This window comes from Numida meleagris, chromosome 2, assembly GCF_002078875.1.
Source record: "Numida meleagris isolate 19003 breed g44 Domestic line chromosome 2, NumMel1.0, whole genome shotgun sequence".
NCBI lineage: Eukaryota > Metazoa > Chordata > Aves > Galliformes > Numididae > Numida > Numida meleagris.
The window spans coordinates 24955247-24970421 of NC_034410.1; the positions used below are offsets into that span (position 1 = coordinate 24955247).

The following is a 15175-nucleotide window of genomic DNA, read 5'->3' on the forward strand; positions in this document are numbered from 1 at the left end:
CTTAGTGCTGGTACTAGCAATTGGACCAAGGCTCTCATGAGCCAGATATTTGCATATGGAATTTGATTAATCCTGTTGGCTATTAATTTTCACTTTTAATTAGGTATTATACTATTGTAGGAAGAAAATACAAGACAACTATTGGGTATAGAAAATGTTGATTTTTCAGTTGGGTATTTTATTTTTTTTTGACTGTTCCAGGTTCCTTCACAGTATCTGTTTTGATCAACTCAGAAATATACCATAGACCTAAAAACTAGTTTGCACAAGTTCAGAGATTGTACTACGAAGGAGTACTTACCTGAATAAATATAAGTAGTTTACAAAAGATAGAGAAATTGGTATATGGTATCCTTTTCTAGTAGTCTGTAACTTTATTCCTCTTAATGGAATAATAGACATTGCATGATATCTGTGTTCAGAGTTACAGAAAGGCCAGCAATGTATATAAAATGAAGTAGTATTTTTTCTGAGGCTACATGGTCTTCCTGCATCCCAGCTGATTAAATGTGCAGTGGTGGTTGAGTCCTGTTCAGATTTAGATCAAGAGCAAATTTTGCCATTTCCATGTCTTCAGCATCTCTGCCCTCTGGGAACACTGCAACAGATTTGCTCAGGCCATATCCAGGAAAACAGTTGACTTGTCCAGCAGAGACATTGCCCATGTGCTGCTTCCTGCCAAGAAAACCTCTGAAAGAATTACCAAACATTTACAAAACCACAAAGAAAACCTTAATAGAAAGTAGTTCAGTACTCTTTCAATAGAATTGCTGTTTAGTATTTCCCTTCCTTACGAGAATAACATTAAAGAAACACATCTCTTTACTCAGCAATGAATGTCAACAGTTTTTTTATAGCCATTGACCAAACAAATGTATGATCAACATCTCTTTAACAAACACATTTAGAAAGGGAATGTGTTGTTCTTTCTTGCTGCAGTTCAAAGAGAAGAAAACCTTATCTGTGGTCACTGAGCACTTGCAAGAAGTCAGTATGCATATCTGGCAAGGGTTTAAGTTGAAGACAAAGGCACAAAAGTTAGCAGGGAGATGACAAACTCCTGTTGAATGGGGGAACGGCTTCCTCTGTGTTTTAAAAATACTTTTCCTGAAGTGCAGAGCTGTTTTCAATAAATGGATAACTCATACTGAAAAACAGTTTTTATGAAACAAAGAACTATGGTTGCAGTAGAATTTCTTATATTTTGCCATCTCTTTTTTTGTATTTCACAGGCATCTAATTCTGATACACAAATTCTTTGTGTGGAAATGTACAATCTGCTAACATCAGTGACACAGAAGTCTCCCAAAAATACATCTTTGTTCAACTTATGGTTTCTAGAACATACCCACAAAAATCTACATGGAAAATGACTCAATTATATTAACATTCCAGCACTTTTCTTTGGAAAATATGATGTCAGACAGCAGCAAAAAGCTATTTGTGTATTACTAATGTGGGAGAATTTGATTTTTATTAAACTTTTATATTAACAGTGAATTTCTGGAAACTGGATGTAGAAAATGAATAATATTAATAGAATACTAATAATCCATAGTGTTTTTGGCTGTTTGTTGTGTTTTAACCCTGCAGGCAGCTTAGCACCATGCATACGCTCACTCATTCCCTCCAGGTGAGAAGGGGGAGAGAACTGAAAGTGAAATTGTAAGAACTCATGGGTTAAATTAATGACAGTTTTCTAGGAACAGTAAAAGCTGTGCATGCAAGCAAAACTAATCAAGTAACTCATTCTCTTCTTCCCATCAGCATGCAGGTGCTCACTGATTTCCAGGAAAGAGTGGCCCATCACATATAATGCTTACCTTGGAAAACTGACCTGCTCAGTGGATGAAGGCAAGGCTGTCGATGTGGTCTACCTGGACTCCAGTAAGGCCTTTGACACTGTCTCCCACAGCATCCTTGGGGAGAAGCTGGCTGCCCATGGTTTGGATGGGCATATGCTCTGCTGGGTGAAACACTGGCTGGATGGCTGGGCCCAGAGAGTTAAATCCAGTTGGAGGCCAGTCACGAGCGGTGTCCCCCAGGGCTCGGTGCTGGGGCTTCTTCTATTCAACATCTTTATCAGTGATCTTGATGAGGGGATTGAGTGCACCCTCAGTAAGTTTGCAGATGACACCAAGTTGGGAGGGAGTGTTGATCTGCCAGAGGGTAGAAAGGCACTACAGTGGGACCTGGATAGACTGCATCGATGGGCCAAGGTAAACCATATGAGTTTCAACAGGGCCAAGTGTCAGGTCCTGCACTTTGGTCACAACAACCTCAGGCAACTCTACAGGCTTGGGGAGGAGTGGCTGGAAAGCTGCCTGATGGAAAAGGACCTTGGTGTGCTGATGGACAGTCAGCTGAACATGAGCCAGCAGTGTGTCCAGGTAGCCAAGAAGGCCAACGGCATCCTGGCTTGTATCAGGAACGATGTGGGGAACAGGACTAGGGAAGTCACCCTGCCCCTGTATTCAGCATTGGTGAGGCCCCACCTTGAGTACTGTGTTCAGTTTTGGGCGCCTCAGTACAGAAAGGACTCTGAGGTGCTGGAGCAGGTCCAAAGAAGGGCAAAAAGGCTGGTGAAGGGCTTGGAGAATATGCCCTATGTGGAGCGACTAAAGGAACTGGGGCTGTTTAGTCTGAGGAAGACGAGACTGAGGGGAGACCTTATTGCTCTCTTCAAATACCTGAAAGGTGATTGCAGTGAGAGTGGGGCTGATCTCTTCTCAGTGTTGACAGGTGACAGGACACAGGGAAATGGCCTCAAGTTGTGCCAGGGGAGGTTTAGGTTGGATATCAGGAGAAACTTCTTTACAGAAAGGGTTGTTAAGCACTGGAACAGGCTCCCTGGGAAGGTGGTTGAGTCACCATCCTTGAATGTGTTTAAAAACCGTTTGGATGTGGTGCTCGGGGACATGATTTAGCGGTGGGTTGTTAGAGCAGTCTGGTTAGGTTGCGGTTGGACTTCATGATCTTGAAGGTCCTTCCCAACCTGAGCAATTCTATGAAAACAAATGCCATCACTCCCAACATCTCTCCCTTCATCCTTCTTTACCCCAGCTTTTACTGCAGAGCACAACATCATACAGTATGGAATATCCCTTTGGTTGTCTGGGTTTAGCTCTACTGATTATGTCACTTCTCAGCTCCTTGCGCATCCACTGCTCCTCACTGTCAGGGCACCATGAGAAGTAGAAAAGTACTTAGCTTTGTGTAAACTCTGCTCTGGTGTATTGTGACCACTATTTTCACCAAACAAAACAAAACAAAAAACAAAACATAGAATCATATGAACCTCTACAAAGAAAATTATCTCAGCCAAAACTTTGACACCATTATATAGTACTGGCATACCCTCTATTTAACCAGCATAGAGCACATTACAGTCTTTTTCACCCTCTTCAGAAGATATGTGTACCGTACGAAAGCAGACATATTCTTTAGTGTGTTATCTGTAAAGAAAAAATACAGTGCAAATTTTGATTAAAATGTTGCTCCGTGGCCTTTCAAAAAAAATCTAATTTTATTTAATATTACTTTATACATGTATGCAGAAAATGGCAAACTGATATTAATAAAAGAAGGCTTATAGGAATGTGGAAAGAGAAAAATATATCCTTGACAAAATTTATTTACCTAGCTAGACTTTCATTTCAAAGTTAGCAGCACTCTGCAATACTGGTATAATACAAGGGTCATAAAACTCTGTTAGACATTTTTAACCCACTTTAATTTATTCCATGGAAATTTAATCCCCTGCTGAACAGAGCTGGTTGAATTTTCAAAAGCCATAATCCACTGAAGTAAAAAATCCTTAATGACAACACAGGCAGCAAGCTTCAACAGTTTAGTTTAAATTCTTTCTAAAAATGTAAAACGTAGGGCAAGAGTTAATAGGATATTTCATACAGATATGTTTCAATCATTTTCCAAATCTTTATAAGTTCACTTGCATCTCCATCATTAGAAATATTTGGAGTGAATTCCTGCACTTCTATGGCAAAAAGCAGAAAGCTGTACAACTGTAACGTGAAGAATTTCACACTATATTGTAACTCAGCTGGTCCTTCAGTTCACAGGCTCTTATATGCGGTAGTGTAATGTTTTCTAAATAGATAGAGAAATGATGTTGAACAGTATCAATTCTACCTTAATTATATTACTAGTCAAGAAAATGAAAACAAACTACATAATGCCACACTATATTCATTCTTTTGCTCCTCTAGGAGTTTTATAATTAACTTCAGTGGTAGGTCAGGACGAACCAATAAATTGAGCGGAGACAGTTCATAAATTTTCAAGTATTTCAGAACCACAGCTGCAAAGTGTATTTATACAGACCGTTTTCTACCACATGTTTCTCCACAGGGAGAATGTTTCTTAGAGCTGATATCTCATGACTTCCTGGCGTGGATCTGTGGTTTTGATTCCTGGTTCAAAGTGCCCAGCTTTCTCCAGGCACTTAGAGGAGTCTGGATGTTTAACTTCAAGTCTGATTTCCACGCTGGTAGTTTGTGAAAGGAAAAAGAAAGTCATTACAAAGAATTTACAAGCTGCTGTGCTGACACAGCTGAGAGGACAACACTCTGGCAAGGCAAAACACAGAAAAATGAGAAAGAAAAAAATATGTTAAAGCAGTGCTGCTAGAAGAAATATCCCCATAATCACAGTCTGATTGATTTTGAGTGCCTATATCTCTCTTTAGAAGGCTAAACAATCTTTAAAAGCCCAGTTATTAAACATTTTTCTAATCACTAGTTAACAAAACAGGCTCAAGGAGGGTTATTTTTCTGACTGCAAATACCTGTGAAAATGATTTGTATGATCAAATCAAACCCTAGAGATAACAGGATAGTACAAAGCTGTACTCTCTCCAAAAGGAAAGCTCTTTGTAGGAAGTTTCCTGGATCTGAAAGGATGAGCGATACTAGAAAGTATCCAAGTGGAATAATGAAATTGTTCAAAGTCAGGGTAGAGGGAAGTAGATGGTAGTGGGAGGTGTCCCTGCCCATGGCAAGGATCTGGGTGATCCCTTCTGATCCAAACAATTATATCATACTGTGGTTCCATGATCCTAAGACAACACAACTTGTTGTACAAATAACACCGCACTAACTTCAGCATGCTTACAGTATAGGAAACAGTGGACTTGGATGTGATCACAGTCTTGTATAAAGGGTTTTGGTAGAGCAATCTTTCTCCTGCTTCTAGCCTGCAGTATTTTTGCTCCCTCAACAGTATTCTCTCAATGGCAATTTCATAAGTGATATGCACTGTAGGCATACAAGATGATGAGCATTTATTCAATCCTTGAAGGTCCATCAGTAGCTAACTGAGATAGTTCACGTGGTTCATTCTGTTTCTCGCATATATTAGTTGTGGAATAAGCCTAGAAAAGTTGTTTGTACCTACCACCTAAATCCAATGCAAGTGAGGTGGTGAGTGAGATGATTCCCACTCTAAATCATGAACTGGACTGGCACAGGATATGTTCTGACTCTTTCTTAAAAAATGGTGGCAGTCTGCCACTTCCCTTCTTCAGTCTGTTTCTTAATATTTACAGAGCTTGTGGCAATAGCCATAGGCAATATGAATTCAAAGGATAGTAAATGAGATTAAAACAAAATTTGATGTGATAATTCCAAAGTACTGTTATTGGAAACTAACCTCTGAATATGTTGTATTATCTTTGCATTTCCAGAAAAGTATTTGATACTAACTAGTTTTCATACTTAATAGGCTACTAACATTGTTTATGATCAGTGATTGCTAAGAATTATAATATACCTACATAAAGAAGTGTTCCTATTGGTTTATTAGAGCCCTCATCTTTCTGTGGATATGAATTTTCTAACTACCCTCTTCTTAGGTCCAAATCAGGTATCAACTGATACAAGCACTCTGATTTAAATTTCTATTAAATTTCACTGAATTCATATCAGCTGCTGATCTCGGATAACCTCTATTGTGCAAAATATTAAAAAAGCTCAGATAGCCACATATTCCTTCCAGTAAAAGCCATTTGGAACAGACGGCATAGCTCAAAAATGAAAATGAGATATATACAGAATTTAAATAGCATGTAGCAAATCTTAATGAAACCTAAAATCTACACAAAGACTGCAGTGTATATTAAATTCTATTTCACAGGTAGAAGACAACAAAAAATGTTACTTTGCCTATGGTTTCTGTGCAACATAAATATTATTTTTTATATATAAGTGAAGTGAATTATCCCAAATGACTATTTTACATAATATTGTTGAAAACTTCAGATGCTTCATTTTAAATGGTCAGTAATGAAAGAAGGTCACTACTGGAATTCTCTGGGGCTCTGTGCGAGGACCTCTGTTCAACGTATTTATAAATGACCTGGAAAAGGGGAATGTGAAAGTTTATTGATGACACAATTTTTTTCCAGGGTAGAAAAGATAGAGCTAACTGTAAGAAATGGAAGAAAGATCTCCTTGGACTTGGTAAACAGGCAGTAAATTATGAAATACTGTGCTGATAAATGTAAAATGACACACACGAGTTAAAAATAAATCATATATAAGTAAGGCTGAGGCCTTTGGGTTATGTGTTCCATGCAAACATCAGTTAATTACTCATTAGTGATAAAACCAAGTAAAATCTTATGCATTTGTAGAGGGAAAAAAGTGAAAAAGTAATAGAATGCTATTTTCTGCCTTTAAAGGTCATGGTTCCAGCCACATCTTGAATATTGTGTACAGTTCTGGTCTCCTCATATAAAAAAAGAACTGAGAGTAGAACACAGGAGGTTTGGAGAAGGACAAAAAATGAATTTGAATATATGGAATCTCTTTTTCACAAGGAGTTAATTCACATAACCTAGGAGGCTGGGACAGAAAATGGGAAAAGTGATCAATATTTTTTACTGCCATGAATAGATATAGTTAAGGTTTGTACTGGTGGTCTAGAACTAGGCTTCTTTATGTAGTTAGAAATCATCTATTGATGATCATTTGTAGAAAAAGTATGTGAAATGTAGCAGCAAAAGCAAGGTAAGAAGTAGCATGGAGAGTGTGGATAGAGATACACTGAATTTTCCATTTTGATAACAAAGGCGTCTTAAAAGAAGGTGTCAGGAAGTAAGCACAAAACAGAAAGAGAGAATAGGGCTCTGGAATTCATTACTGAAGGATGACAGGAGTGAAAAAATGTGGAAAAGATAACAGCTGAGAGTTACTGAAAAAGAAAAAAACAACTAGCTGAGGGAACAATAATATATGTAATCTGGGAAGAAATTAGGGTACTATCATGTGCATACCCCATTCCTGCTCTTCTTGAGGCTTCCCACAGCTGCTTTTGGAGGCCGGACACTTTTCTGAGTTTTTGATTTGATCCCAAATAGCCTTTTTGTGTTCTCATTTGACAAAGTAAATCAGGATTTACTGTCCCACTTGTCAAATTCATCTGAGTTTGCGCGCTTTGATCAAAAAATCCACAATTTTTTCTAAGTCTGAAACACAGATTTCTGTTTATGTGAAGTAGAAACTTGTGAGGTTTTCTGCAGTTGTCCTCTTTCTCACATATCAATTTAGAGCAGTCACAAGTCCTTCACTGAGTTTAACTTCCCCTTGTTATAATCATATCACCATCAAATTTCTTTCTCAATTTCTTTGTGTATGATCAAATATCTGTAGAATATTGGCTTTGACTAAAAATTATTCATTGGATAAAATATATCCATGGCACTACTGACTTTGTCCGGTATGTAGACAGATACAGAAACAAAAATTAATTAAAGCAGCGTAGTAAACTAAATCTAAAATTTCTTCCACGTAACACGATGTAACAGAATAAAACAGGATTAAATTGGGGAAAATTGACCCAACTGAAATTTTCTGAGTGCCGTTCTGCCTTGACAATAGTCCACCTTACAGTTATGTCCATCAGTACTGTTCTATCAGCTGGGATATTTGATAGAGGAAAGAAAATTCTAAGTTCCTGTATACAGAGAGAACACAAACAGTGCTGCCAAATTCTTACAGTGTTATGCCAACAAAAATGATTTCGGTTATGATTAGTTATGTACCTGAAGAGAGAGATTTTCTACCTTGAGTATTAGATTGTTTGTTTATATTTTCATTTGCCCTCAAGTAGTCATATATTCAGAGGAACAAGTACATAATTTCTAAGCCAGTACTGTAATTATAGGTAATTAACTGTAATAGAGAAAAGTAGGAAATCAAGATGCATTGTGTATCTCTTTGAATGACTTTTTAAATCTCAGATTTATCCATCTTAATATTAATACAACTATGGTTGATTTTGCCCTGGGATGAGAATAGAGCCTAAATTACCACTTGAGACCCTGTCAGCTTCCTGACATACCTTTCCAACTTTGTTTTCTTTGTTTCAAATGTTCAGATTTGATCTGACTAAGCATTCAGGGTTCAGTGTCTTGAAAGAGGACTCCTAGGCTGTTGAGACAAATCCTACCTATCCCTTAGGAAGTCCTAAATGAACTACACATATTCAATAAAACACAAAGAATGAAGCTAAACATCATCATGAACATTTCTTCATCCTCAGAAAGAAGGATACAGAATGAATAGAATAATGTTTTAATGGAGCAAAAACTGAATTACAGATCAATTCCTATGTCTTTTTTTTAATTATGCTTTGATGTATTGTGCCCAAGGAAACCGCTGTCTATGTTTCTGCCTAGAAACATAAGAAGAAATGGAATAGCTGTTTTTCATTATTCATTGAAAAAGTTACCAGACAGTCTGCTCCATGTACCTTTTTGATATCAGTAAGCTTTACTAGGTAGTGGAAATTCGTATTTTCCATTAAAGATACAAGACTGGAAGCAAAGGTCAATTTGTTATACTTACTGAGTTACCTTTCCAGTAACATTTGTCGTAATGGCTAAGCTTTCCTAAATCTTTTTTCTCCTTACTATTGTTCTATACAGACACTACTGACATCATAATTATTCACTTCTAGCAGTGCAGTCACAGGAAATTCATCTCCTCAGCCCTTTTGCAACATTGATGTATTGCACTGCACTTGGCAAAACTTTTCAATGTTACTTGTATACTATACTGCTGTTCCTCCGTTAGAATAGAGCTTACGCTACCAATGAAGACTGGCTACCATAGAAAGCTCTGTATATGCATACAATAAAAAAAAACTTCAACCCCGAACACTTCAGCCAACAGAAGCTGAAATAGATCTTATTTTTGTAAAGTGAAGCAGATATAATTCCGTTCCTGTCATCTCTATAAATTTTTATAATGTAAATATACAGAAAAATGCTCATACTCACCCCAATCCTCTATAGACTTGAACTGTCCCTGTGAATTCTTACTGAAAACTATTACTGAAAAAAAGGTAAATAATGAAGGGCAATACATTTCCGTCTGCGAGTGGCTGTGGATTTGGAAGAGAAGTCATCTCTTGTTATGTTGTATTAATTGGTAAGGGACTGTATGCATGTTTCTGGATTATATGCACATATAGTCAAAGAAGGAAAAATGCCAGATGGAATTTTGACTGCTCAGTGGCTTAACCTTCAATTAATGATTTTAAATTGGCTCTTTTTCCACGTTTTGCTAAAATGAGTCTGCATTTCAGTAAGCTGATTTTCACACTACTAAGTGCAAAATCTCATGGATTTTATGATCTTTCCTGTATTATTTCAGACTTATGGTTGGAAAGAAGAGAGACAGAAGAAAATTGTGGATTAGCTCATGTGAGAATAACTGCTACACTTGCAGAAATTCTATTACACAGCAGTGTTCTGTATTATTGGCTGTGCAAGTCTCTAAGGATACATTTACCTACTTTCCGTAGTACATAGTACACTAACAGTATATGAAAAAGCACTTGGCTGGAAAATGTTAGTGAAGAGCTATGAATTCTAGAGCTTTTTTATTAACAATTGTAGGCTGTTTCTCTAGTACTCACACAAGCACTTGACTAGGGAGGGCAGGTTCAGGCCTGTGGTTATGAATGTAGTCAGTTACCCACAAAAAAAATCGCAGAGGTTTCAGAGCTAACTGCACGACCAGAAGCCTTTCAGATGTTACAAAATCAATGATAGTAACAATCAATTGTATTTATTAGGTCAAGTGTGAAGCTGTTGAGCATACATGGGATCTGAATCATTCATTTCCATGAGATATACTTGCTTTCAAAAATGAGCTTGTATTGGATCAGTCAGCAATTACATAAAAAACCACTTGCTTCCCTTCTTTGATGTTTAGTTTTAGCTTAAAAAAGAGACCTTATTTTTAAATGGTTTTTATACTGTTACGTCTTGTTACATGGAACTTGCAATATAATCCTATGAAATGTAAATCATTGGAAGCAGAAAGAAAAATAAAGGAAAAGCAAGCTCTGAGGAAAGAAAAATATAGTGGTAATAATCTGTGTCCTACCTACAGTTTGTAGGTAGACCAGCTCTCCTAGCTAACTGCTTAGATTCATAACAGGTTGACAGATTCAAGCTGGACAGGTACATTTTTCCTTTTAGCCACATATCTCCCCTTATTTTGCACACCTTCCCCATATGCCACTGCAAAATTATATTCTGAGTGTCTTTCTCTCTCCCTGTGACATATTCATTGCTGCTTCATTAACCACTGCACCATCAGTGCATTTCATTACAGCTTCTCTCCTGGCTTGCTGTGTTAATGCTAAGATGCAGTTAGAAACTGGCTATCAGAATGTTAGGCTGTGTTTATCCTTCTTTCAATTCAAAAGAGGAAAAAGTCAACGCTTTGGCAAGGTCTTAAATAAAACCCATATTTTATCTATTACTGCTACTGACTCCTCTCACTGGAATTGCACTGGGAAGCTATAGTGTGGGATGTGACAGAATAGTTAATCTATTTGTTTTCTGTAAAGGCTGCAGACATACCTCCTATCTGAGGATATTAGGACTACTTAGACTGATTTTATGTATATGTCTTCAACTGACCTTGAAACTGTATTTAATCTAATGAAAGCATGCTTCAGTTCCATGATGGTTAGGAAATGAAAAGGCCAAGCTGTGATAGATATTCTCCACGACATATAACTTCAGTTGTACCAGTAGTGAGGGGCCATGGTTTAAATACTAGCTGATTTCCAATATATTTCCTTTGTTGGGAATATACTCAATTCATTTTTAAGTGAAGAGAAAGATGTAACTGAAAATATGAAAGCACAATGCAACTCAGTGCCAGAACGCAGAGGTATAAACCAGGTGTTTTCAGAATGTATATGTAGTCATGAAAATTGAAATAATAAACTCAATGGCTTCTTCATGTCAGTTCAAATACTAAAAAATGTGGTAGTGCATCTGGTGTAAGTTTTTAAATAAATGAGTCTAAGAGTATTGTTGATGCCTTCCTGTCTGCTTGCTGTCCCCTGCCAATTCCAGCCCTTCCTGCTTTCCATCACTGCTGTGTGTTAGATAGCTGTGAGGCTGCATCTGTTCTTTGTTTTCCACACAATTAAGGCAAAGAGAAAATAAATAAATAAGAAAAAATTGCTCTGACACTGAATTCTGTGAAAACCTATCTCTGAAATTTATGATTTTTAGGGACATGGTCCACAATTTTCTCTCTCCTTCTCTCTCTTTTTTTTAATTTTAAATGAGCTTTGTACAATTTTTTTTATTATTACTTTTAGATAAGTGGCCATATTTTTTCTTGAAATTACACAAATGACTCTCTGTCTTGCACAGACCACTCTGGTTCGTGGAGAAATGTGTTAAGAACCAGGGTGAGTAAGGGAGAAATACATGTCAAACTTCATACAGACAAGGCAAATCAGTAGCTGATCTGTAAACAGAGCAGAAGAGCATGACTCCTCTTGCATTAAATGGGGTATAGCTCACAGTATGTTTATTGTTGTTGAAGCAACTCATTAAAACTTAAATTATTCTACTATTTATACTGTAGTTGTAACTGAAGGTCTAAGTCAAAACTGCAGACCAGTGTATTTTTACAAAAGGAGCAGGGAAATTGTGTTGCTATTATCAGATTTATAGTGACATGGACTTTGTGCATGGTCAAGTTGGCACCATCAAGACAACACCCTAGCAGTGAACTCAAGGGTCAGTAAAGATAAATGAATGTGCCTCAGATGGGGGAAAACACAGCTACAGTGCAGAGAAAACATTAAAAATAAAGTACTTCACTCTGAGATGAGAAATGGTCAGTGAAAGCAGGATGACACAGCTGTGTACCTTAGTTTTTGCAGCACTTCATTCCTTACTCATCAATTACAGGCATCATGACAGAGGTAACTTGCATGCTGAAGAACTAAATGAATAGTCAAAATTAGTTCTGAAGCCCAAAGATTGACAAAAGAGAATTAAATAACAACTACTTGGAAAGAAGAGGAAAATAGACATTTATGTTTTATTTTACTTGAGTACAGAGAATGTAGTTATTTCTCCCCAAAAATAGTTCTTTATGATTTTGAAATCTGCTCATTTTCTCAAGTGGAAATGGTGTTTTTTGTATTACATATCTTAATGTATCCTTTCTTTCTTCTCTTCATTCTTTTTCAGGTTACCTGTGCAAATTTAACAAATGGAGGAAAATCAGAACTTCTAAAATCAGGAAGCTCCAAATCCACACTAAAGCACATATGGACAGAAAGTAGCAAAGACTTGTCCATCAGCCGACTGCTGTCACAGACTTTTCGTGGAAAGGAGAACGATACAGATTTGGACCTGCGATATGACGCCCCAGAAACATATACTGAGCAAGATCTCTGGGACTGGCTGAGGAACTCCACAGACCTACAAGAGCCTCGGCCCAGGGCAAAGAGACGGCCCATTGTCAAGACTGGGAAATTTAAGAAAATGTTTGGCTGGGGCGATTTTCATTCCAACATCAAGACTGTGAAGCTAAATCTGTTAATAACAGGGAAAATTGTTGACCATGGCAATGGGACGTTTAGCGTTTACTTCAGGCATAACTCCACTGGTCAAGGGAATGTATCTGTGAGCCTAGTGCCCCCTACAAAAATAGTGGAATTTGACTTGGCACAACAGACAGTGATTGATGCCAAAGATTCCAAGTCCTTTAACTGTCGAATCGAGTATGAAAAGGTTGACAAGGCTACCAAGAACACACTCTGCAACTATGACCCTTCAAAAACCTGTTATCAGGAGCAGACCCAGAGCCATGTGTCATGGCTCTGCTCCAAGCCCTTTAAAGTAATCTGTATTTACATTTCCTTTTATAGTACAGATTATAAACTAGTACAGAAGGTGTGTCCTGATTACAACTACCACAGTGACACACCGTACTTCCCCTCAGGGTGAGGACGAACACCTGTCTGAGACTGAAGCTTGGGGAATAAAAGAGTTCGTATGACAGGGCTGTAACCTCAAGGAGGAAAGCCACATCTATTGCCTGGAATGTGTCTACCTGCTGCTGCTGCTGTCATATGGCTGCAAATATGTTAGTGGAAAACAATCTAATGTAATTTTTGCCCAGTCAGCACCATGTATCAATCTAGTTGTAAATCACTATGGATTTGAAATAAAACCATACACATACACAGAAACACACATTATTTTTCAGCTCATATCTATTGAGATTCCTGTTAAGAGAGATTTCATTGTCTGATAACTAAGGTTTTAGGATAAACTATCATCGAGCAGAATGGATTAACTAGATAGAGAAAGGTTTCTAACACACACTGTTGTGGAAATCTCTTTGAAAGCCCTTTGAGTATATGCCAGTAATCCCCACTCATACCTTCTACTGCTTGGAGTAACTGTACTGGTAAATAATACCGTAGGAGTAAATACTTGTTAAAATGGGAAAAATGTGTGTCTAGAGTTCAATATTCCTTGCTATATGAACACAGCAAAGCATAGTGACTTTTTTCCAGCATACAGTAGGCACATTCAAGGTCGTGTTAGGTGGCTCTTTTTCCATGGAGCGAGCCTGTTACCAGTAAAGGTGGGCAAACATTTGGAATTTACATGTGAACAGACGTTCTGGTTTTATGTTTCTCTGACTCTTCAAGCTCTGATTCTTTAAACCTGGTTGAGTTTAGTCAAGCAAAGCTATTTTAAAACCCTCCAAATGATCTTTAGGAAGGAAAATGCCTCATGGAGAACATGTAAGTTATAAGTGGCTGTCTTATCTTTATTACAAAATATTGTAACAAATTCAATATCCTAGTCTTGATTTGTATGAATGGTTTGTATTGTACATAATTTAACCAGTGTTATTTGATCTGCTTATTAATATTAACTTGTAATTGTCTCTCTGCTTGTTATTGGTTAAAAACAATCGAGGAAATGAGGAATCCATTTTATCAATGTAGCTGTAAAATCATTAAAAGACAGAACTATGTACAAAGCATTTATTCAGCTAAAGTATTGTTGAAAGCTATACATATACAACATTACAGTCTGTCTGTACTTAGATATTTTATTTCCAGATAAAAGATGAGCTGTACATAAAAATAAAAGAAATCTTAAAGTTGAGTTTCAATATGTACTGTGTAGATGGTAGTTTAAATGGTTCTGACAAGTGGGTAATGTTCCAAATCTGACATGGTTTTCAATCTTCCCTCTTTCCATATGTACATATATATATATATTTATAAATTTGCGTGTGGGCATGTATGTGTGTGCATATATATATGTGTGTGCGTAAGTGTATGTGTAAATACATGTAGACATATATGGAGAACATATAAAAACTTCTCAGGCCCTATTCTTAGCAAGAAGATGTCATTACTATGAAGGGTGTTGATAACTTCAGTGGAAGACCCCACTCGAATTACAAAAGTCTGCCTTTGTTTAAAATGATTCACCAGTGTTTAGAAGTGGGGAAACATGATGCCACTCTCTGTGTATGCATATGCCTGCCATTGCCTTAATACTAGCCTCCTCTGAGGCACTGATTTCTCTTCATGGAATGAAGAGATCCCTGTATATGGAATGAGGGAATTTTCTTCATATGAATGAAAAACTCATAGCTTTTATATATTTTTGTGTGCATACTGGCACACTTTACCCCCACTAACCAGTTAACAAGTGACTGTAGCAAGGCCATGCTTAAAAGAAGGCTGCCTAAAGAAGAACTCAGCACTTCTCTTATCTTTCAGAATTATCCTTCCTAGCAATGCTTCCTTGCGCCCTCCACTCTTACCCCAGGTTCTGTGCTCTTCTGTCAAA

The 15175-nt window shown here is 37.3% G+C and overlaps 1 protein-coding gene across 1 annotated transcript in view; it reads left to right on the forward strand.

Moving 5' to 3' along the window:
• NXPH1 (neurexophilin 1) overlaps positions 1–14479 on the forward strand; it is a 136231-nt gene extending 121752 nt beyond the window's left edge. The window contains exon 3 of the mRNA XM_021389369.1: positions 12539–14479. Coding sequence (XP_021245044.1) covers positions 12539–13300 — 762 coding nt within the window. The 3' untranslated portion in view covers positions 13301–14479. The remainder of the gene's footprint in view (positions 1–12538) is intronic.